Source organism: Trachurus trachurus, assembly GCF_905171665.1.
Source record: "Trachurus trachurus genome assembly, chromosome: 7".
NCBI classification, from domain to species: domain Eukaryota; kingdom Metazoa; phylum Chordata; class Actinopteri; order Carangiformes; family Carangidae; genus Trachurus; species Trachurus trachurus.
Window position 1 is genome coordinate 25,434,072 of NC_139901.1, and position 26,290 is coordinate 25,460,361.

General features: G+C 43.4%; 1 protein-coding gene across 1 annotated transcript in view; it reads right to left on the reverse strand.

The window, feature by feature from the left end:
- The window catches only part of LOC310988799 (adenylate cyclase type 6-like), a 47,033-nt gene that overhangs the window by 20,380 nt on the left and 363 nt on the right, over positions 1–26,290 (reverse strand). The window contains exons 2-4 of the mRNA XM_083975554.1: positions 22,584–22,911; positions 20,712–21,666; positions 13–162 (exon numbers count right to left, since the gene is read on the reverse strand). Coding sequence (XP_083831680.1) covers positions 13–162; positions 20,712–21,666; positions 22,584–22,603 — 1,125 coding nt within the window. The 5' untranslated portion in view covers positions 22,604–22,911. The remainder of the gene's footprint in view (positions 1–12; positions 163–20,711; positions 21,667–22,583; positions 22,912–26,290) is intronic.

The following is a 26,290-nucleotide window of genomic DNA, read 5'->3' on the forward strand; positions in this document are numbered from 1 at the left end:
GGCCTACTGTACCTGTTGCTGGTTCTCCCTCTGCAGGTGCAGTCTGGCCTGGATGTATCCTCTGGTCTCCTGGAAGGCCTGTCTCTGGGAAACCTCGGCAGGGTAGTGGGTGCAGATTCCAATAATGTTGGTGCAGAGGAAGATCAGGACGTTAGCGCTCACCTGGAAGAGAAGAGAGAGAAACGAGTCAAATTTAAGATTCACTCGACAAAGGAAGGAGAAGGAGGACGGAGCTGATTCTGGGAAGAAGAAACTCATAAACGTTAGCAGGTATTACTGTAAATAAATCACTCGTCTCATCAAACTGTACGAGGAGTTTATTTCTTATGCATGTTTGTCTGTGAGTCGTTGTTGCTTCCTGGACAAAATGGATTCATGGATCAAAACCCCAGAGAAGTGACTTACACAAGACAATTTCTTTGGAAACAAGCCTGGTTTCTCTGCCGAGGAGAGTGACAGTAACGCAGACAGAGATGGACAGAGATAAGCCCGTGGCACATCGAGTGCTTCACTTCTACGGAAAAAGTCCCAACAGGAAAAAAAAAAAAAAAAGTAAATAAAACCATTAACCGGTGACAGGCTTTTATTGCCCTCTTTGTCGGGGCTAAATTATGATACTAGTGGCATGAATTTCACTCGTCTGTTTACGCCTTTTGTCAAACATTTCTGTTCCCCATCTCTCTCCAGAGACCGTGTGTGTTTTACTGAGACATTTCACTGCATGTTACTCTGTGACTTCTGTGTGTGACAAATAAAGTAATCTTGTATCTTGTATCTTGTGTGTGTGTGTGTGTGTACAGAGTCGCAGTGAAACATTAGTTAGAGCATCAATATCCTCTGTTATGTGATGTTGTTCTCTGTGAAACTGAATGGGTGAAGTTTAGTCGCTGCAGGGATTTACTGGAAATCAAATTCCTCAGATCCTAAGTGTGCAGGGTGCAGTAAATGGGCGCACGGCGTCTGTCCGACTTCCTATTTCTCAGATTTCCCATTTCTCCGACCATTAGGGATGTAACGATTCACTCAACTCACGATTCAATTCGATTCACGATTTTTTGTTCACGATACGATTTTCTCACGATTCTTTTTAGATCAAAAATGAGCTACAGACAAATTATGACCTAATAAAATGATCTTTTATTCATAAGAGAAAGATAGTCTGAAAAATTCACCTTTCATTACAGATACACTGCACATCATCATTTATCACCTTTTATCACAAGTAAAACTGGTCTTATTTACAAATAGTCGTTCAATTAAAAAAGAAAATCTAATAGTTCATGAACCAATTTCATTGCTCGATTGGTCTGAGAAAAAAAGGGGGGGGGGGTTGGGGGTAGCACCGAGAGATAGAGAGAGAAAAGAGATTGAATTGGTATGTGCAAAGTATGTGTGCGTGGCGGCGGCGTCTGGTGTCGAACAAATGAATCAACCAGTGACTTTTGGGATAATGTAAGCTACTTCTCACCAGAGACTTTGTTCTCACGCATCGCGATTTTTTTTCATTTTCACCGATGCGAGTCGTCACGCAAAGTATCGATTTTTAATCGACTCACGATGCATCGTTACATCCCTACCGACCATACATTTGTAGATCTTTTGCGTCCATTAGTCCGACCTCCCATTTCTTCAACTTAAGTAACCCTAAACCTATCCATAACTATAACCCTCTCTAGAATAAGTCGGATTAATGGGTAGTTGGAGAAATGGGCGTATTCTCCCTGCAGTAACTATGGTGATGTGATACATTTTCTCACCTCTACCTATATCTTTAACCAAACTTGACCAAAAAATCAATCACCAAACAAAGGGCATGTTTAGCTTTTTCAGTTTGTTCAATATTTTACAAGAATTTTGTGTCATTAAGTATTTCAAACTACTTTCTTTTTTTCTCCAACTTGTGGTTTGCCACAAGTTGGTCCTCCCTCCCTGGTGTAGCTTTGCTCATATCCACACTTCACTATCACAAGCCTGACTTAATTCATAACACCTAATCTGACACAGATTGCATCCAAGGCTCTATTAATCCTTTCTTCTTGCACAGTGCGACATGGAATAAACATGCAGGACTCAGTTGCACGGTGCAGAGGCGCCTGTACGCCACGTCATCAGGCTTGGAAGATAAATGTATTGGATGTACTCGGTTGTAAATCAATTATAAACAGATGAAAAGAATATGAAAAATTCATCCTAAATCCACATATGTGACTCGAAGCACATAGTTTTTCAATACTATGGCTATTTCTGTTTCCAACTGCATTTACTAGCAGCTGTCTGAGGCTAATCTATACTGGATACATGCAAACACACACACACACACACACACTTCCTCTCACAGGAAATGGTCCTTTTTGTGGGATCAGTCGTCCCCTTTGCTCCCGACAGTCCAATGACCACCTAATCATTTTTACAGAGTGCTGCTCTGCCGCTGTCAGTGGTTTAATGTGCTGCTACACTGGGATAACCCCGATCCTGTCCAAAAAAACAAACCAAAAAAAACTATCCCCAAATGCATCGTGGGAATTGCTGTTGACTCGTTATAGCGCCGCCACTTCCTTAAGAGATGGGCTCTTGTTTACAGCCTGGATGTGACGCTCTTCACTCCAGAGGCTGCACTGGGCACTAACAAAGGTCGAGCGTGGACCAGAAGGAAGCTCGGAGATGATACATCCTGTCCTGAAGAGCAGCAGGAGAAAATAACTGTAATGTGAAGCCTCAATTCAAAGTTTTACACTGGAGTCACTGGATCTTTCTCCTTCCTTTTCTACAGTATTTATGATTAATTCAGTATTTGGATATGCAGCTATAATCTACCACAGAGTGACATCTCCTGGGTAGAAAGGGAACTGCACAAAGGTCAAGGGGTTATATTATTAAAACCACTACTAAGCTATACCTTCAGTTCACATTTTAAATAAACACTGCAGACAGAAGTCACAAGTCAAGTCAAGGACGGGGACATCCTTCAGCTTGACTTTTTCACTGGAAGCTACAAACAAGTTTATTTATTTCTCTTTACATGTGAAGTGTCATGTCGCCTCCAACTGTTTTACGATCGTGTGGTTTCTGTTGCCGTTGTTGTGTACTTGAATCTCACATTTTATTACTTCCTTCCTTCAACGCACCTTCAGGACTTTCACAAATTATTTTGTAATCATTCCTTCAAATCTAGTTTAATGGTAAAAACAGGAAATAATAAATAGAAACTGGTGAAATATAGAAGCAAATAATGAGTAGTTACAAGTTAAAAGGTTGGTTTAAACAAAATCAAAGACTTTGTGACATGTTTTCCAGCATGATCCAAGTGGGTTTGAATTACTCCTGAAGTACCTTTTGCTTTTAAGATCCATCACTCCTCCTTGGAAGTTCATCAACCTCAAGTGTTTTGTCTATGGATCACCATGCTTCCCTTACTTCTGAAGTTTCACTGGAACGGCAATCCAAACATGTGTAAAAATAGTCAAGATGTTGTGTTTCAGAACAGCGGAGTCTGTAATTTTAGATATTATCTGAGCACGATAAAAGTCTTGTGTGTATACGAACACACTTGTCCTACTTACAACTGCACATGACAGGCGCTTTTCCACTGTCCTAACATTTTTGTTTGCATGTAAACAGAAGTGGATGGATGAATTAAGAACGATAATCTGTAGCTACAAAAGAATCTGGGGATAGCGTTGGATGATACATGTGACCCAAGGTGACACTGTGTGTACAGAGTATCGCAGACACAAGAACAGAAACAGATGGGAAATGAACAGACGAGTTGGAGAAGAAAGCTTACAAGGGGTGGGGTGAAAGAAAAGAAGAGGAAAAAAAAAGCTAGCAACAAAATGGACAAAATAGATAAACTAGGAGAATGACAGATGTTGAGAGAAGGAAGGAAATAAGTGGTAAGGGAAAAGACAATGTGAGGAGGACAAGAGAAAGAAGAGTATGAGCGAGTGAGGGCTGCGTGAGAGAGAGAGAGCAGGACAGATATGGGCCACAGTGACATTAGGCAGATGGCTCAGAGCGCTCAGCTCTGTTTACATTACTCTCACTGTTCAAGCAAAAACAGCCATGAGACAAAAGTGAAACCTGCAGCATGAAGTGTGTTTGCAGGTGAATACCTCCTGTCAGCCCGTGTGTAAGTGTGTGTGTGTGCGCATGCAGTCAATACTCTCATGTGTGGATATGCGTTTTCTGTACTGTAAGCAGCGCTACTGTAACTGTTACGTAGCCGATTTATCAGGCCAGATTCACTCGACATGAGTATCACACTCCATGTGTCTCAGCTCACAGGCTCAAACTAATTGCTTGCTTTTCTCAAGAGGCCGAGGGCTAGAGGGTTTACAGAGTACACAGTAAAGGTCCTGTGTTTACGCAACAGCACTCCACCTCTTTAGGAGCTCTTGCTTGGCAGCGTTTACCTGGCTGGCCGCTGCTACCTGTGCTGTGCACGCTGCCCACGCTCCCGAGTGCACGGCCTGCTCCGCACCTGCTCACGTCCCCTCTGTGTGCTCAAAAACACACTCATTTATCAAAACTCATCATCACCGTCCGATTACCTCATCATCCCGCTCGTGGCCTCTCCGCTACTGGCGGGTCCGGTCCAGCACCATTATTATAATCATCAACCACTACGCATTACGATCTTCATTGCTCACTCCCTGTTAGGTATAGGGATCATGACTGAGTTACCAATATGATTATGGCCGACTAAAAGGGTTATGTTCAGTTTGTGAAGACTAAAATAAACCAGGAATCGAACATCACGTCACTGGAACATCACATAGTTAGTGTTTTTCTTTTTCTTTTTTTGGGGGGCCATAAAAGCAGTCGTCATTTCCCCCGGGGCTGACATGATGGAAGCAGCCAGCCAGTCTGTGGAGAGGACCTCAGCCTAATCCCTGGGTATCAAAATGGCATTATGTAAGAGCTGCTCTGATCTAGACAGGACAGGCAAAACAACAGTAATACTGGCTATTCAGCACAACATAGATTAAAATGTATTTTGCCACAAAAAAGCCCCCAGCAGCTTAAAGAGGATATGAAAGCTTAATCAATAAATGATCGACATGGCCCTGCGGACGCTTTGCTTAATAAATCAACAACTATATAGTATCTATATTCTATATTTAGTATGTAATGATGCACAATATCATTATTTGAAAGGTGCTGGTATAAAGATAATGAGTCTGAATATTTCACTTCAGTGAAGAAGCTGATATGGAAATACAATGTGTTCCTAAATTTTAAGATAAAGCAACATTAGATAATTTTAACAACCTAAAAGCTCCTACAACTGTATGTTAGGGGGTTAATAATTGCACTTTCCTCACAATTATTACTAACATTTTTTATTAGTAATAATACAAATAAACCTAACAAAGAAGTTGTGAGAAAAATAATTATGGGAAATATCATCTACATTAGTTTTTCTTTTTTATTTCCAATATTAATTCACTAAGAACTACAAATGTCAACCTCTGCTGCTGACACAATAAGAAAAGTCATTATAATGAAAAGTTTCATGTTAAAACTCCTTGTGGTAGTTGTTGAGATATATATAAACAAGTGGAAATCTGCGATAAATGATAGATTTGGTATAAATTATGGAGTAGATACATCCCATCAGACAGCATCCACCTGTTACTATCAGTGGTAACACCTTAACTTTACTTTCCCTCCACATCCAAACGCTCGTCGACCACACTACCTCTGCAGCTACTGTCTCCAGGCTGGACGAGCACATTAGGACGGGAGGGAGGGGGGGGTGTGCGCGGGTTAATGGAATATTCAGAAACTTTATTTATAATTTTTCTCCTCCTTTATGATGGATTTAGCACAGCAGCTATTTACTTTAGCAGGAAGTCTGTGGTCTTGACAGTGAGTCTATAAACATTGACTTTTAAGGCCATCGGGCCCCTTTTGAGTCTGGGAAAGCGTTTAAAGAGGAGAGAGCAATGTGGGAGAATGAGGACAATTGGAACATTTGACAGTGTCCCACAAGATATACACCATCTAATGTATTTATTTAAAGCAGATGTGATCCATCGTTTACGTTCACAACGGATCGTATGTCTGCTTGCATGTGAGAGAAGTCGCTCATGACAAACCCACAGAGAATCGTGAGCCAACGCTGCAGCTACGCTCGGGTTTACAGTACGGTGTACAGTGTCACTTTGGGTTAGAGCAGGCAGATAGTTCCCTTTGAAACATAAGAAACAGAGCTCATATCAGGCGTGTGGACTCAAACACACCTCAAAATGAGATAATTTGTCCGAGTGTTAGCTGAATAACTTACAATAAGCAGCAATTTGACAATAGGTTTGCCATATAAACTTAAAGAGGAACTATGTTGTAAGTCTGTTTGCTTTTCCGCTGTTTTGCTAACCCTCCTCCCGGCCATGTGCATTTGTTTACAACAAAGCCTGCCAGAAATCAATCAATATATCATTATATATCATTACAACATGTATATTTTGTGTAGTCCTATCTGTCATAAACAAGAAGATTACGAGTTGAGGGGTGCGTTTGTGTTGCGGTGCCGCAGAGACGAGAGCTGGGACACCAGGGCGGCGGCCCCGATCTTGCAAGGTCTTTGTTTCGTTGGTTTTCAAACCAAGAGATGCAATAAGTGACAGAGAGCCTCCATTCTCCCTCGTAACAAGTTAAGCCATTATTAAACCATCACAATTACCCAAAAGCTGTTTGATTAAGGTAAAAATGTGGCATAGTTAAGCTACAAACCTGAATAGTTCCTCTTTAAAAAGGTGATAATTCGCACGTGTTTTCGCTCACAGCTTATACCTGTTGTTATTGAGTCAACCTAAAGGAAAAGTGAAAAAGAAATGCAGACTGTCCGTGCGATTAAAACAGAGGGATGTAACTAATTATCAGCGCTAGAAGCCAAATCTAGGTCAAACCGATACAATCGTAATCAAACCACCGGTTGCAGTTTCTGTACAGCGCACACACAACAAGTTACAACAGTGTCTATTTCTCTCTGAGCTTGTTCACACAGCACAGCAGTAGGTGACCTGACCCCTCCTTTAATCTCCCCATCCTGCTCTCCATCCCACTTAACAATACTCAGCCAACACCCAACACCGAGACGCTGATCACAGGAAGGTGAGCGAGCGAGTGTGTGAGCACGCACATGCACAAACCTAGCAGGTCGGGGAAGATTTTAACATTCCCCTGGCATCTCTTATTGCCACTGCACCACTTCATTTATTCAGACCCTGTGTCTGTGTGTGTGTGTGTGTGTGTGTGTGTGTGTGTGTGTGTGTGTGTGTGTGTGTGTGTGTGTGTGTGTGTGTGTGTGTGTGTGTGTGTGTGTGTGTGTGTGTGTGTAGTGGGGGTCAGCTGACAGAATGAGAAGTTGAAGTGAAATGACAGAAATAAACACTGCAGTTATTTTTCAGGATACACAACGTGCATGCAAACACTGGGAAGGGAAGGCCTCATGGGGGTTAATTCACACTTTAGATCCTTTCAGTTACTTCTGCTAGTGAGAAAAAAAAAAATCAATCAGATACATTTCCCAGGACACATGCAGGCCGTACGCATGGTTACACATTCAGACTGTTTAGAGATAACGGATGAAACAAGATTCGCTATAATGTGTACACACAGGTTCACTTTCTCAACTTCATGTTGTCGTTGCAGAGCTCACTTTGTAGCCAGCGGCGGTTCGGTTGTGCATGAAAGATGGAGACGTGATGATGATAATGACGATGATGATGATGATGATGATGAGAGTGATTTTATATATATAATTTAGCGTCGATGAAGAGTCTGGTTCTCTCTGCTTCTTTCTCAGGCTTGTGAAAAAAAAAAAGGTTCTGCTTAGTGTTGGCCCGAGACTCACACCCACGGAGACTGTGAATTATCAGAGATGGCAGAGCAGCTTTCACTTAGCAACTATCACCCACATTCCACAGCCTCCCTCCAAAGACCTGCAATACCCCCCCCAGGTTCATAGAGGGTGGTGGGGCGAGTGGTGGGACCTGCTGAAGGGAGGAGGAGGAGGCTCATGACTCTGTTTTACAAGCTCTCTGCATTGATGTGATTCCACAGTGACGACATACTACAGTACTGTATAACCACGATTAAAAGAGGAACTATGCAGGATTTTTAGCTTAACTATGCTATTTTTACCTTAAAGCAGAAGTAAGTGATATATTTGTGTTAATATAAGTCTTAAATAGTTCTATCTTCCGACAGCAATCACTTACATAGAGTGTTTGGACCGAAACACGGGTCTCCCAGTCACTCTGCTCTGCTCTGAGCCGAGGAGAAAACATTTCTCGTATCCTATGAGGAGAGAGAACGGCATGAAGGGCTGTGTGTGCAGCCAAGGGATGCGCGTGAATGTGGTGACGTAGGGACGAGGACTGTTACGGTGCGTTCAGGGCAGCCCGTAACTCGTGTTTTTCCGACCTGTGAAGTTTTTTTTTTACGAGTGGCCGTTATAGTGACTTTCACAGGTAAAACAGGTCGGAAAAACACGAGTGGGTTGCCTGGAACGCTACAAAGTCGTAAGTTGTGACTTGAAGCTGTAATTTACGGTTTTAAAAGCCTGCCTGGAACGCAGCATTAGCCAAAACGACCGGATCGCTTACTTCTGCTTTAATTTAACAGCTTCAGAGTAATTGTGATGTGGCACAGATCGGATCTGTAACATGAACGTGTAAACGGGACAAATACGCATGGAATCGGATATTGTCAGATCAGATTCAGGCCCCGGTCATATGTTGAAATAAATCGGATACAAAATCAGATATCTGCCAATACGTCTGCAATCTAAACAGAGAGATCGGATCTTTACTGGCAATGCGTGTCGTACGTCATCAATGATAATATTAATTCCCGTGCCTACACGTTTCGCTGAACCTCTGTAGCCCGTGATTGACACGTGGGCAAGAGGGAGTGTGAAAAAAAGAGAGAAACATCAGATTTCACGTTTTCCTACCGGCAAAAACTAGTCAATTAGAAATCAAGAGAGGAAAAACAAAACATGTACACAAATTTGTCCAAGAGGCTTTGTGTCGAAGGGTCCGCTCCACACAGGCACTTCACTAACTTTATGTTATAAGAACCGATGTTTACTTTTTAAACAGTCACGTGTTGGATATAAACTCTGAGCACCAGACTCACCTTCATTTATGATTATTATGGAATTATAAATGAAGGTAGTCTTATCTTGTTTATGACAGATAAGACTACACAAATATACATGCTGTAACATCGTATATGATATATGACGTTACAGTATGTACCACTCTTTTGATTGCGTTCTCACTGGCTTCGTTGAAAACAAACGCACATGGCTGGGAGGAGGGTTAGCGACCGGACTTGCATAGTTCCCCTTTAACCACTACAGGTGCAAATTACAATTGTTTCAACGGAGAGGGTGGAAAAAGCAACAAGATAAACAGTATAGAAAGTGCACCATTGTTAACAAGAAGTGAGGCTAAATAAACATGTACACTGGGCTGTTAAGCTGTGACCTGTGATGATGTAACTGTACTTGAAGCCAGTTTTTATTTTCACATTGAGCAGCTTGATTTTATATTGTATGTCATGAAAAAAGTGTTTTTCACAGATGGTGGGAACTTGAGAAAAGGTTTTACGTTTATTATTACTGTATTATCGCAGTTTTGCACAATAAGCATTCTTAAAGTGCCTCTGTATTTAGTGAAAGTTTATATTAATGATTGGTCAACTGATTAAACTTTAATCAAGCAAATGAAGGCAACTCTTTAATCATTAAAGAGTTGCCTTCATTTGCTCAATATGTGGACGGACAAGACAAGACAAGACAAGACAAGACAAGACATCTCAGGACGGCCATATTGGTCTTTGAGGTAATGGCATGGATATTTTTCCGACTTATTATTGACCAAACAACTAATCAATTCATCGGAAATGAATCAACAGGTTGATGATCATTAGCTGCAACCCTAGACTGGGCTGAAACCACTCTGTAACAAACTGTCAATGAGCTGACAGATCACTTCCACACTGCTTAGCTTCACATATCTCAGAGCTGTCATGGACTCCACAGGTCATTTAAATACAATACGAACCATATTTCAGGCTGATGTGGAATAAATCATTAAGCCGGGCCGTCCTGTCCACTAAAACCTTGTAGAATATAAGACGCTGAATTTATAAGACCGTCTCTCTAGAGGGAGCCATGACTGATGGGATATTGTTGTTGAAACGGGGCCAACGAGAGTACAAGCCAGAGCTCATTGGTCTTTGAGAAACATCTGGAACTCCTTAGAACATCTGTGTTAGATCAGGCTCTGTAAAACACACTCTAGCACCCAAAACACAATGACAGTGCTTTAGTCGTGACAAAATACAAGAGTCTGTCCTGTAGGTTTCCCTCCCTTATCTTTCCCTGAGAGCGTTGGGGTTATTTATTTCCATATTCTTTCATTTATTTTCTCCTGCCTCCTCGCGCTCCTGCTTGCGCTCGCTGTCACTTTTAGCCTTTGTTACAGAGTCTATATGTGTGTGTGTGTGTGTGTGTGTGTGTGTGTGTGTGTGTGTGTGTGTGTGTGTGTGTGTGTGTGTGTGTGTGTGTGTGCAGTGCCAGGCAGCTGCTGGGTTTGTGTACTCAGCCTGAGCCTCATGTCTACACACAGCTCGCACTGCCCCTTATCTGAAATGACCAGAACCACATCGGCAGATAAAAGAGTCCAGCCCCGCCTGCTCACTCTGCTCCCGCACTTGGTCGGTCGGTCGGTCGGTTGGTCTACACTACACTACACTACACTACACTACACACACACACACACACCGTCTGGAGGTGAGATGCACCACAAGCAGACATTTGTTTCTTACTCTGGCCAAAAAAAAAAAAAAAAGAAAAAGAAAAACTTTGGGGAAATAATCCTTTAAGCTGCAGAGAACACGGTAACCTGTACAGTCTAGTCATCTCTGAAAATGAGATTCGGTAAATTTATGATGAACAACAGGGCAGAGTTTCGTCCTTTCTCAGGAAATCATTTTCCAGGACATTTCCAGAACAACATCAATCAAACCGTTTCAAGGTATTTTTAGTTCCTCGACGCTGTCATCGTCGCGACTGACAAGAAGCAGTGTCATTTAAACAAAACAAAACTTGCAGCACCACGTGATTCGAGGGCACAAAATGTAATACTCTTACTCTAATTTATGAGTTCATGGTTTGGGTTAGTAGGGGCGATCATATGTTTCTGGTTTTCAAAGCTGTTCCCAGTGCAGAGTGAAAAGCCTCCGATGATTTTAGTTCTTCTATCACGCAAACATGAAGCAGCATCACTTAAACACACTTAAAATGTGACTGTGAACTCTCTTATGGTATAAACTTATAACAGGAAATGTTGACGTGTGTTGTAAATATCTTAGACGTACGGATCAGAAAGAAAATCCTCTTTCACATAAAAAAGGCCGGGACACGAAACAATAAACTTCGGTTTTGGACACTTATGAACAAGCAGCATTTCACTTACTGTAAATCCAGATATAATTTACTGTGAGAGATTCGCTCCAACAGCGGACATTAAAACATTTTCCTAATTTACTAATTCAGTCATAAAACAGACGCAGTTTATTCTCGACTCCATTAACGGATGTGTTGAAGGAAGTGTGTTTTTTTTGTGTCTAAAAGATCAGGAAATGAGCATCATATATTATTGTGTGTGTTTCTCTGACAGTCAACAGTTACTGTGCAAAATATGCACCAATATTGTTTTTGTTCCGTGAAAGTGTGATTTATTCATAAAGTTCAAGTGGCAACATATTTCATTACAACAAACATGTTTTTAAAGCTGAAACACACACTGACACTCCTGCTTTTTCCTCTGTCGCAACTGGGTTTTGTTTTGATTGAAGAAACAGCTTTTTTCTTATAACTATATAAAAAAAAAAGTAAAGTGTGTCATCAGTCATAAAAGTATGTCTGATCTTCCTGTTATTAATCCTGTTTTTCTGCATTTCTTTCAGCAATTTCAGACGTTGTTTGGATGTTTTCAGGAGCCGTGCACTGAAACACAAGACCATACACATGACATAAATAATGTAAAGCCAGTTGTCCTGACCACGCTGGCCTTATTCTCTCAGTCATGTTTCTGTAAACATGGAAAGGGCCACGCTGAGGGAGGGGAGACTACACGCCCCACACATTTCTATTGGCAACCTCACAGGTGTGACACTGTGGAGAGAGTGTGACTACTGGAGAAATCTGGCACTGATGGATGCAAAGGTGTATTTATTTAAAGGGATAGTTCAACATTTTGGCAAATTAGCCCATTGCCATAATTCCTATAGTTTTAGGAATACGTTCGTTACCTTTAATTGTCGGTGTAAGCTATTTTTAGAACGGCAGAGCAGAGCCGCGAGCTGCTCAGAGCTACGCTATGGAGGCTAATGGGATTTCTTGGTTTCCCTCATCAAACTCATCAAATACACAATCCAACAACTCCAAAACACTCTTGTTTTTGAGGAGAATGCAGAGACTGCTTGCCGAAAAACTGCCTCCGACAGGAATGCACATCAGCGATTTTGCATGAATTTACCTCAAAAACAACTCTGTATCTCAACTTTCCATTATTATCTCATAGCATGGTGAATGTGCAGGTCACAACTTGTCCACGAGAGCGTTTTGGAGTTGTTGGATTGTGTATTTGATGAGTTTGATGAGTTTGATGAGTTTGATGAGGGAAAACAAGAAATCCCATTAGCCTCTGTAGCGTAGCTCTGAGCAGCTCGCCGCTCGGCTCCACCGTTCTGAAAATAGCTTGCACCGACAATTAAAGGTAACGAACCTACTGCTATGACTATAGGGATTATAGCAATGGGCCAATTTGCCAAAATGTTGAACTATCCCTTTAAAGAACAACCAAAAGGGGAGAAAATTAAAAGAAAAGAAACAACAACAACTTGCAAGGCCCCTTGGCTTCATCTGCTGTGGACAGACAACAGGTTCAGGGATAAACTGCTGTGATCAAACATATAAAGCCTCTTGGATAAGTTATGTCAACATTAGAGGAATCTAAAGCAGCAATAAAACCAATCATGTGTCCCAGAATAAGAAAGTCATTATGATAACAGAGTCATACAAGAGCAGTTTGTTCACACCAAGTGAGTTTTCTTGAAGAAGTTGTGTCTCGTTGAGACCTAAAAAAAAACACATCCTGCACCAGCTGCTCCACACACAGCAATCGGGCTGCAAACATGCACAGTCATAGCGGGCCGACCACAGATAAGCTTCCCTGAACCAGACAAACAGGCAAACAACATCCTGTGCATCGCTCCCTCTCAACTCCCCACCACCAACCTCCACACACACATGACCTCTCCTCTGTCATCGCCGTGTTTAATTATGGACCGTCTCATTTCGACAGCAGTTGAAGGGGGGGTGGGGGGGGTGGGTGAGGGGAAAACAAAGCAGGAATCCATCCCAGCAGCTGAACAGCGGCGTGTCTGCTGAGCTCAGACTCACACTCAGGTTCTCAGAAGGAGAGGCAGAAACAGCAGGAATCAATTCTGACCTGATTTTTCTTCTTTCTCTCTCTCTCTCTCTCTCTCGTCGTTACTTCGAGTGACAGTTACCAAACTGGACACAAGCTGAAGCTGAAGCTGAAGCTGAAGCTGAACTGGGTCTCAGCTGCTTGGGGTCGTCGTCGTCGTCGTCGTCGTAGTTGTTTCCATGGTAACCGCTGGACCAACTGAACACTGGCTGGCGCCGAGTGAGACACTTAGCAATGCTGTTTATTCCCCATCATTCTCCGAGGTGATGCTAAACTGATGACTCTCCCTCTTCTCTCTCTTATTATTGGCCCACAGGCTGAAAACGACTGGCAGTGGTCGGTCGTACATGCATTTGCATTACATTCTCACAGAAACGCACAATGATATGTTCTATATTTTGTATTATTATGATTATATACAATACTATGTGCGAAATCAGCTCCATTAAAACTGGATAAAAAAGTGGAGCGATGCAAATGCATGCAGGCAACCTGAAACACAACAAACCTTTTCCACCATTTAAAAAAATGTGTTACCATCATCCCAAGCGGCTAGCAGGAGCACCCGAGCTCACAGACAAAACCTGTTTTGTGGGAAATGATACCTCACAGCTCAAAAGCACAGCACAATCATCACCTCGCATGATAAGAGCTCAAAAAGAAGCAGGGGGGGGGTTGGGCTGGGGCACAGTGGGTGCAATTTTATATTTTTAAAAGTGAAAGATGATGCCGGTGACGTGATGCCAGTTAGAATGATGATGGAAAAACCAGGTCAAAACCTAATGAAAGTGTAAAACTTCATATTTAAAGTCTCAGGGCAGAAGCTGTCTCAGTTTTATGCAGAATGCAGCTTGGAGATTTAGCACCGAAGGAGCTGGAATAATGTACAGAAATGTTGCACATCCTGTTGTTTGAGGAGAGAAGAATCATATTATTCTATAAATAAATAAATGATCCAATGATCCAGATCAAACATTGAGATTTACATTCAGTAGTGTCGATTACAACACACTGTATCACAAACATGATGAATGTGTTTCCTCCAACATTTAAGGTATGAAAGATTCAGATACTGTAATATGATATAACATAATATAATATAATATCTTAGTACAGTAGCACTACTGAACCATTAGTTAACAACGCTCTCATTTACAATTACAAACAAGATTGGGTACTGAGAGCTCATATTACATCCACATGTATCTGTGCTTACATTTTTGAGTAGGAGCCTCCGAGTAAACCTTTGGTCTCTTTCGTGTGTGTGTGTGTGTGTGTGTGTGTGTGTGTGTGTGTGTGTGTGTGTGTGTGTGTGTGTGTGTGTGTGATCCCATCAGCACCCATCCGGGTCCAGAGCAAAGTGTACATGTGACAGGTATCCTCGTTAAAATGCTGCTGCTGCGTTAAACACACAAATTATTTATCAAGGAGGCTGTGGAAGGACTGCGTGGGGAGAATATCGGATTCTCGCCTTCGCTGCCTCCTCCTTCTCCTTCTCCTTCTCCTTCTCCTTCCCTTATACACGGTGTCTTATTCTATAGCTGCGGCTTTGCACAGGTGATCATCGCAGGGAAGGCAAGGGGCGACACTTCCTCCACCGGGATCCTCGTCCTCCCATCTCAAAGCACACAAGGTTATTCCAGCACTTCGGGGAGGAAGGGAGGGAGGGGAGCTACTGTGAAACTGTGAGGAGCTGATACACTTGACATGGTGTGAGATTTGCTCTGATTAGACTAGATTCACTCTCTGTGTAACATCCTGGAAATGTTTTAAAAAAGACGAATAAGTAAACAGCCTTTCGGAAAGTTTGACGTTGTGAGACTTAGGTATAAACTTCTGTGTGCGTTGCTATGTAAGCAGCACATTTTTATTTAAAATATATTCCCTTATCTTATCTAATGAATACAAAACACTTGAGAGGGCTTAGTGTGAGCTTGACAAGGAGACCAGTGAAACATATTGGCTGTCCCCTGACCCTGATTTACCCTCAGTGCTCTGTAATGGCCTTTTTTTTAGAGGGCTATGCTTCCGTCGAAGAGCAGAGATCTGTCACAAAATGCATGCAAAATGCAAAAAGATAAAGAAATCAAGACAGAATCTGTGAATATACAGCTGTCGCTCCACCAGTGGGTGTGTGTTTCATGGTTTGTGAAAATGCAGAGCCATGTGCATGCAGAGGAAGAAAAAAAAAAGGGGGGATAGAGCGAGCGACCTGCCTGTTGCTCTGACGCAGGCTCTGATAAGACTGTTCCATGTGACGCAACAGTTAGCAGAAGCACCGAGGGCTGGGTATTTTTAGGAACCACTCTTTGACCTCTCACAGCACTTGTGTCAACACCAACGTCCACACAACAATACTAGCCATTGTCAGGGGCCATAAAGCAAATAATGCCGAGGTGAGGAATGTACAGTTTGAAGAAGTTTCAGCGAGAAAATCCCCCCCAAAAAATGTCAAGTGGGGACCTGACAGAGAGACGTGCTTTGATGTGTGTTTTTTTTTTTTGTTGCAATGTACAATACATGCCAGTGTTATCACTCAATTTGACACCCACGTATAAGAAGCAGGACAATAGATCTGGGATGTTATTTCTCAAGGAAAGAAAAGAAACTGCAGCAATTTCTGACAAACACTCAGAAGACACTATAAGACAAGGCGTCAACCATAACAAAGCATGGGATGGTGTGTGTGTGTGTGTGTGTGTGTGTGTGTGTGTGAAGTGATGGGTGACTGGGTGGGACATGCACATGTGTATGTACTGTTCTGTTCTGTACCGCCGCTGTGGCTAATTGATTTAAGCTGAGGAGTCTGAGGATCAGAGTTACGACAGAGCCAGACTCACATGTGACAGGACGTCAGGACATTATAAACTATGATACACTTCAACGCAGACCTGCTTATAACAATTCAAACTCGTAGATGCTGCAGTTTATGGTGCGAGCGTGTACAATACAACGCTAAAAAAGAGTGAGGCTAGGGAACGCACACTTGATTCTGCTGTATGCAGCTGTAAAAACACACATAACTAACCAACGCCAAGAGCAATACAGCTTAAGAAACAACCAGATGGACCGCATGTGTTTTTGAAAGGTTTGAAGGGATTAAGGGCCATAAATTTCGAAGAGCTGAACATGAAAATAGTCTTTTATATATAGTGAACGCCGGACACCGCCAAGATGTCTGCAAGAGAGAGAGAGAGAGAGAGAGAGAGAGAGAGGGAGAGAGAGAGGGAGTCTCGGCCGGTCTTACATGTTAGATTGAGTCAATAAAAGACAATTCTGGACAGAGTGAACTCAAGCTAATGCTCATTAGCATACAGTAATGTCACTCAAAATTTGATTTGATCAGAAGCGTGATGATGATCTTGATTTTAAAAAAAGGCCCTACAGTAAACGACTGTCTGTCTGTTACTACTGTCTGGAAGTGCATTTATCGCTGGATATTCTCATCGTGTGGTTGTTGCCTAATGGTTTCTGGAGTAAAAAAACAAACAAACTTTATCTAATTTGTTTTACATCTAAAAAGGCATTCTGATTGCATTAGTAAAGTATTTATAGAAGACCTGTATGGGCTCATTGATAATCTCGTATCCTTTTGAAGACTTGTCCTGTTTTAAGAAGTGTTTCTTGTGGGGTTTTTCACCAGTTGTTCCTGGCACAATCATTACTGTACGTGACCCAGCAAATAAACAATGAAGTTGTCCATATTCTGATCAACTCTGCAGAAGCACTACAGATGTTGCTGTGCCTTTTTCACAATAACATCTGTATTTTCATCTAATCTTAATCAGTTACCATTCACAGTACCCAAGTATTTTTCTAGGCTTGCATAACTTCAAAAAGGTGTTGCTAAATCCTATCTGGTGCACTGCACAGACAGACAGACAGACTCATCGTCTTTATACATCAGATCCCTGCTGCTCACATTAGAAAACCAGTGAGACAAAACACAACACACAGAAAACGTTTCATTTGAAAGGACGTGGTTGTATTTAACAGAAGCTGTGTTTATAAAAAGAAATGGATGAAGAAAACTAGTTACAGAAGCTTTAAATGATCTTTAATGCTGCTCTCCGGTGCAGCTGACCCACATGTGGAGACACTGTCACCGAACCCACTGACCCCTGACCGTTTGGCCCTGTGTTTACCTGGCAGGTAAGTCCGGCAAAGAGCTTGAGCATCTTCTATCTAGGTCATTTACTCTCTTACAGTATGAGCTTTGAGTTTGAAATAAAAAGGAAACACACATGGAAAATGACCTGTAGCTGACAATTGATTCAACTCAACAATCAATTGATCTTGGCTCATACAGTACAACTACAGTGTGACACACACGACAAGCACAAACAGAGTTGCAAGGATTAAAGCACAGTCACCTTGGGATAAGGGAAAATATTGACAGGCATTTTTAACTGTTTGTTTTCACATTTCATTTCCGAATAGATTAATTGGTAAGAAAACAACACACACCATCCACTCATCAGCTTCTTTTACGTCTTTTTCAGGAATCAGTTTCTGTCCCAGTCAAATCTAACCTGTGATACTCAAATCAGTGTCACCAAACCAAACCACACCACAGAGACAGAAAAGAGGATCTGCACTTACAGTACGTCACTCCTCGTGCCCAACTTATCTACAGCCGACAACAACAGAAACCCGGTAAGGTTAATGAATTATTGGAGAAAAGAGGAAACACTTTGTGCAAAAAGCGTGAAGCGGTGATTGATGATGACACTGTCACACAGCAAACACACAGGCGACCTCAGGAATAAACAGCATTGCTGCCTGGGCTGCAGCTATCTCATGACATTCATTCACTTGAACAATGGTAAACAATGTGGAAGCCTGTGATGGATTGTACTCCGCTATATCATGCATGATGTCCCTGGGTTCCCACGTAGGCCTGTACTTCGGTAATTAACGCTTAATAAACAAACCACAAGGTTATGAGAAATCCAGATTACATGTGGTGAAAGGATATTTTTGCTGGATGCTTATAGCAACGGCAGAGACATTACAGTGACAATCAGCAGATCGTTATGTCATATATCCCTCCATTGTTTGCATGCAATGGTCTTCTCATTATAACTTTTCCCCAAGGAGACAGACAGTTGTAAAACAGCTATGTACAGAAAGCAAGCAGCCACCACCATACTGTGACTCTATCCCCCCACCCCCCTCCTCCTCCTCCTCCTCCTCCTCCTCGGCCTCACCCCCGTTACTCCACCATTGGAGAAAAGTACAAAGCGTCCCTTGTGTGAGAGCACAGAGACCTGAGTGATACTGCTTTATATCATGGTATTCTCCCACTGTCACACAACAGCACACAGAGAAACCACACACATACACAGACACACACACACACGCACAGCTGTCCGGTCGCAGCGGTTCACTCGGCCCACTGACCTTCAGCGAGCCCCCTTGGTCCTTGGCATGACGCACAAACAACAGCACACTGTACGGCAACAAGACCCATACGCTTCAAAGTGAATGTAAATACGCACGAGCAGATACGACACGGGGACAGAGGGGACCCACACTGTCTCAGTCACCCCATCATAAACACCATGCCGCCATGCTAGACGTTTTTTTAAATGCAGCAAGGCATGATGGGATGTCACAAAGCCACAAGTTCAGCCAAACTTGCAGTGAAAGCTTGTCAACATGATGTATTCAGTTGTTTTGTCCAATTGTGACAAATTCACCGTCTTGTTTTCTGTTTCAAGTAATTTCAGATTTCAGGCCTGAGACTACGAACAAGTACTCTCATTATTGATTATCACAATTAATCAGTTAATTGTGTGGTCTCTTCAATGTGGAAAAAAAAAAAGCCAAAACGAACTCTTTAAATATCTTGTCTTGCAGGACCATGTCTACACCTTTATTCACTGACCCCATTTCCAGGAGCAGCAGTTTTCATCTGTAGCAACCAGATGATGACAGTGAGTGGGACATTTAGAAAATGAAAAAAAACTAGAAACATGATCATGTTCCTCCTGGATCTGCAAACAGGCAACAGTTTGGTAAAATATGAAGGAAAAAAAAAACGACTCAAGGGGCTAAATGGAAAGATTTACATTGTGCTTTCTATGTTTCTGTGATATAAAGATGCATAAATACTGGGCTGAATGTAACCAAGCCCACAACACATGATTATCAGCCATACACTGTTGATTTAAAAGTCTCTACTGCCACTGCTCCTCCTCCTCCTCCCTGATGAAGATACGCTTCATGTTGTGATATTAGTTCTTTGTCGAATGTTTTGGCTCCAACACATACAGATGTGCTGAGGAACCCACCAACGTGTGTGTGTGTGAGTTTAAAGGGACTACGAGGAGTTTCGGAAAGCGGAAGTGTTTTCACACTACATTCCCATGAGACTCCGCACACACGGTGAAATTCTTGGACCGGCGCAAGACGGACAAAAGCGAAAATATTTGCCAAGAATGTTTTCAGTAATCAAGAATGAAAGCCGGAGGTTCGAAGACGAACAGATACCGTCGTTCCGACCATAAACGATGCCAACTAGTGATCCGGCAGCGTTATTCCCATGACCCGAACCAAAACCAGGAAATGCTGGGCGAGTCGACCACTAAATAATAATATCAAAATAACTATAAAGACAAAATGATATATTTATCAAAAATTGACCCATTAACACAATGTTTTTCAACCTTGGGGTCGGGACCCCATGTGGGGTCACCTGGAATTCAAATGGGGTCGCTTGAAATGTCTAGTAATTGATAAAAAAAATTACTGATAAAAATATTTTTAAACTAATTATTATTCTTTTTAAAATTATGATTAAAAACACCACACACAATCTTAAACAACTGTATTCTATACTTTCACTTTCTCAAATATAAATTGAGCATCTTGATTGACGGCGCCATAAATTTGTGACGTCAAAATGGGGTCACGAGCCAAAAAAGGCTGGGAACCACTACATTAACAAGTGTGGGTAACGTAGCTTCATCCACATGAGACTCTTTTATAACCAAATACAAACTCCTCGGGGTGTCAACATGATCAGACTGGACTTCTTTCATCCATTCAGTTAGAAAAACTGCAGAACAAACTGACGAGAGAGAAAGAGAAAACAAAACCAGAACAGCCTGAATAGTTTCTTCCGTGTTCGCCGTCGGTATCAGTTGAGGACAAAACAGAAAGTCAAACAGTCGGACGCAGAGTGTGTCTCACCTGTTTCCAGAGGAACTTGTCTTCCTGGTTGATCTGCCAGGTGGTGACCACGTGTATGATGGACAGGACGGCTCCGCTCAGCACCGCCGCTCTCATCCTCACAGGCAGCAGCGTGTAGATGATGTAGATGAAGAACACGGACCACCAGATGCCCTCCGACGCGCTCCTGGGCGCCACCATGAGCACGCCGAACACCTGCACCGACAGCAGCACCCCGATCACCAGGTAGCTGACCATCCACATGTAGTCCTGGTGGAAGCCGTTGCGGTTGCAGACCACCATGAGAGCCATGAAGAGCGCCATCGCCACCGACAGCGCCGACGAGTAGGCCACGTGGGGCGCGGCGTGGACACAGTGGAAGGTCAGCATGATGCCGCACACGATCACGAGCACGCCCATGAGCATGGTCAGGGAGCTCTGGTTCAGCCTGAAGAAGTATCGCTGGTACAGGCGCTCCAGTTTGCGGGATTGGAATTTTTTCGACTGGAAAACCCGGACCACCCTGAGCCAGCAGTCTGCCGCCGTCACCGCGCCGTTGGGACCGTCGTCGCCCATGTCCCCGCTTCCTCCGTTACATCCCCCTTTCCTGGCTTTCAGCTCTCCGTCCTCGAAGCCCAAGTCGACGGATTTCAGCCCCACCCCTTCCCCGGGAGCCCCTCCCCTTTTACCGTAGTGGTCCTCCTGCCATCCGCAACGGACGCCGAAGTTGCCCCCGCCGCCGCCGCCGCCTCCGCCGCCTCCCACGGCCCCCGCCACCCCTCCGCGGTGGTGGTGCTGATGGAGGGGGGCTCCGGAGGGCGGCTCCATGGCATCGGGGTCCCGCAGACAGCTCATGTAACGCGGGTTGCAGAGAGATGAGCCTCCCTTCCGTTTGGACTTCTTGCCATTGCGCTCTCCCCACGCAGTCTTGCGGTCGTCCACTCTGGCGACTAGGAAACCACTGAACCAGGACATTCTGCACCAGGAGACAGGAAGGAAACGGTTATTAAGACAGAATAAAGACAGATAAGCACTGATGATTTAACTGCCCGTCCAAAAGGAAAAAAAGTCACACTCTAATATCTTGTTGGACCGCCTTTAACTTTTGATTACGTCACGCATTCGCTGTGGCGTCGTTTTGATAAGCTTCTGCGACATCACAACATTTATTTCTATCCAACATTGCATTAATTTTTCAAAGATTCTCAATGGGGTGAAGGTCTGGACCACATTTCTTCCTTGAAGATGGTGGTTCTCCATTATCCTTCTAGTTTTTAATAGTGCGTTGGACAGTTCTTACCCCAATTTTAGTAGTTTCAGCAATCGACTTAGATGTTTTATTTGCTTGATGCCAATAATTTGACTCTTCTGAAACAGATTAATATCTTCTCCACGACCAGAAAATAAGTCTTTACGATAGCTTCTTTCATAAAAAAGTGCCTGGACACTAAGAAAAAGTGAATTGCATATGTGAATTTCATGTAGTTTATGTTTTTGCTTGTTTATCCTGTTACATGCAGCGTCTGTTGTCTGTCTGACGTCTGCCCGATTTCACGTGAATGCAACATCAAGAATACGTTCCGATATGCAACCACACCGCTAGATGGGGGTAATTCCTACATATATATAAATTTATTCATTCATTCACCAACCACAGGATGTGTCTTCTGCCATGGTTGTTTAAGAAATGAGACTGCATCAGTTAGAGTTAGTAAATAAGTTGTTTCCAGCTGAAACAGCATCATCCATGCAGTAATTATCCAATGGGAAGCTCTGACCTATTAGCTTAGTTAAATTCAAGTGGTGGTGACTTTTTGTTTTTGGACGGGCAGTGTATTACATCACAACATCATCATCTGCTGCTCTATCCACCTGTGAGAGTCGTTCATTTACCTGTTGGGGTTCTGGTACATGTCCCAGCCCTTTCCTTTGCAGCCGGTTCACTCATTTATCCCCCGTGGACGAAATTTTTGAAGATGTGAGGAGGGAGGTCTGCAGAGGCCACACTGCAGGGCTTGCACGGCTGCAGGGTGGGTGGGTGGGAGGGAGGGAGTGACTGGGTGAGTGTGTGTGTGTGTGAGTGTGTGTGTGGGGAGGGGGGTCAAAAGGCCACACCAGTCGCTTTTGCAAAGCTCCAGATGTTTGCGACCAGACCAGAGACCAAGGTTAATGTGAAGCCCAGTCTCTGCTGCCAGGCCTATCTCCACGACTCCTGCTGGGTCTAGAAAGGGGGGGAGAGGGGAGAAAAATGAATAAAATCAGACACACCAGATAAATTGTAAATGAAAAAACATGGAGGGAAAGCCGATGCACAAATAGATCTGCGGTGGTGTTCGTGGTAATTAATGGCACAAATCTGGATCAGATGAGACACATCAAATCATGTCACTAATGTGGATGTCTTGAGCGTTAATAGTCCCATTAACAAACAGGCCTGTCTCACTAGTAGTTAGCACTTTGACTTACTAGAAAAGAGGCCGTCTTTACCACATATTTGACAAGAAATAACATTTTTTTTTTTGCTTAATGTGCATAAATCTCATTTCCTGGATAACCAGACACAGCTGAGATCGTCTCATGTATGAAAACTGAGACAGAATCAGCCGAGAAGAGAAAGCTACTTTCAGATCTGTGGGGGAGAAAGGAGGGAGGAAGGGAGGGAAGGAGAGGAGAAGAGGGGAGGACAGGACCCGAAATAGCTTGTAGGTCTGGGTTTTTTAAGGTGAACCAGAACTGGCTCATTTTGACCCCCATGCAAAAAAAAAAAGAAAGCAAAAACAAAACAAAACAAAAAAAACACGCCCTCTGGTCTAAACGAATAACAGCGTTTTGGAGTCGGTTGGGCTGAAGATAAAAAGACGGACCCGATTTACTGAAGCTCTGTTTATTATCAATATCAACGATATAAAGATGAGCAATAAATACAGATAAATGCCGCTGGACAGCAGGATACTGTCAAGACAACTATCAAGACAGAAGGAGTATAAACAGCACGGCAGGGTCTGCGGCTCTTGCAGCATTAGATTAAACCAACAGTTGTTTGACAATACTCAGAAATCAAAGTGCCAATACTTCTTCCCTCTCAGCATTATTTACCACATATACCACAGGCACATGTGTCTGATCTTACTGAGTTGAATACATGCAAGACAGAAAAATCATCTGTGAATTGGAATTACTTCGATATTCATCAGATGACAGTTGTCTCTGCTCTGTTTTGTGTTGTATGTAGCTTATTGTACAGTTTGTTACCTTTGCATCTGATGTTGTTGTTTTTCCCCACTCAGCCCAGATGTGTTTTTGCTTTGTTATCTCTAGCTGCTGCATGTTGGGCAAGTGGTATCTTGAAGCCCCATGTGAACGCTTTTACACGAGTCTGTGCTTTTGCTGCGGGTCAGTAACAGTGACTTTGAGTTTCTTTACAAGAGGATGATGAAGTCTAACCATGGTAACTTTTGGTTCAGGCTACGTCCTGACATTACACATCTAAAATATATATCCAACGATGTCCAGGAACTTTAAAGTGGGCCTTTCTATGATATTCAGCAGTGGGGTTTATGCTGACCTGGTCACATTTGATAGTATTTATATCTGCGGTGACATCACTATATAACATCCCTAAAGCACTTTTATAATAACAGCAAATATAATAATAGTATGGTAGAGTAATCATTCATTGTAAGTGCTGTTCATTGTCGTCCTGATTGAATTGTGAAACGTCCACATATGCCTGAGCAACTGCTACACCAGCTGATCTTACCACCAGGCCTCCTATCCAGACCGTGCACACAGAGAGAGACACGCAAACGCAACGCAGCCGCTACTGCTACTGCCGCCGCCGCCGCTGCTGCAGCCGCCCCCTCCTCTCCTCCTCCTCCTCGACCGGCATTTTCACCGGAGAGGCATGCTCATAGTTGAAGCAAAAATAGCATTTCCTCGCTATATCTCGCCTGCATGCATGCGCCTTCTCTGGCACGTATCGCGCCGTCAGTCTGTAGCCGTATAGCTGTATAGCCTATCCCTCCTCCTCCTCCTCCTCCCCCCAGCTGGCAGCAGCGGATCGACAAGATTCAAGGAGAACAACCCCCCCCCCTCCAACTCACACACACACACACACACCCTCTCACACACCTCCCCTCCTCCCTCCACGACCACCACCTCCTCCCCGGCTGCGTCCCTCACTCCCCTGCACAAGGTCGACCAGCTTGTACCCGTTTGCAAACGTCGCGGTGTTGCGTTGCCAGCCGCTTTGGTGGTGGTGGTGGTGGTGGTGCGTGTTTGCATGTACACCACCACCACCACCACCTACCCCTCCCCACTCTAGCGCTTATAGGGGAGGGAAGGAGGGAGAGGGGAAGCGCGGGGAAACGCAGAGAAGGGAAGGCGGGGGTGACTGACTGACTGACTGACTATTCCCCAGGGGACATTTTCAACCGGACAGCCGCTACACTGACTGGCGTTACAGCCACAAACAACGAGCATAAAGTCATTCATTGTGGGCTTGTTCCAGGCAGACATGTCCGACGCTGCCCCCCCTCCTTCCCTCTCTCTCCCTCTCTCTCCCTCCTATCATCCAGATGATACAGATGCGAAAACAGATCAGGCAATTAGAGCTAGGGAATCAGAGGATTTCAACGCGCTCAACAACACACTTTGCATTGTTGTTGTTGTTTCTATTTTTTGCATTTTTTTTTCTTCCTGCCTGCCGCCCCTCTTCTTTCTGATCAGGTGCAGATGATAGGAGCTATGTGTGTGTTTGCGATCCGGTGTAGAAAAAGCCATGCACATGCAGGCCGCCGTGTGTGAGGGCCCGCATTCAAACAGCGTAGGCTTCTTGTTACATAACACCATGGCCTATGTGACAACCATAGCGGGCACCATTAAAAAAAAAACCATTCGTCCGCGGCAGCTCAAGTTAAGATACAAACACGCCTCTGTCAGCGATTTATTTATCTCTCCAATTCATTTCTCTACATATAAAATAAATATAGGTATTAGCAAAAAAAAGAAAAAAAAGTGCTCCGGTCTGCAGCAAAGCCATAGCGCGCAGGATTAGTGTGCTGCTGACAAACATGGGTAAATAAACAGATAGAAACATGTTATTGCTGCTGCACATTCCTCAGCATCAGTCAGTGGATGAGCGGTGAATAATACAACCAACCCCTTCATTTATAACCCCCTTGTTGTGTAGCCTACATGTAGTCTGGTGTATATAAACGCTGGGGGTGTTTAAGTTTAAAGTTGTGTTATTAAATAATAAGACAGTATATCTGCAGTTGATGTGGATCATTATGAGCATCAGCTGCGACCTGCACGCCTCTGAATGCAGCCTGTATTATTATTAACACCCTTCAGCATTGACTGTCAGCTGTTAGGATGCAGCTCATCCTTTTCTCTTTCTCCCCCCCTTTTTTCTCTCTTCACACTGTTATGTTGTTATTGGTGGAAAACATTTCTACTGACCGTGTATCCTCTCTGCCACCACCACCACCACCACCACCAGTGTGGAGCAGAGAGGCCTTACAGCAACTGTCGCCAGCTATGTCATTCACTCCGGTTAGAAATGGTGTATTGACAGGCAAGTGGCAGCTCAGGCGCTT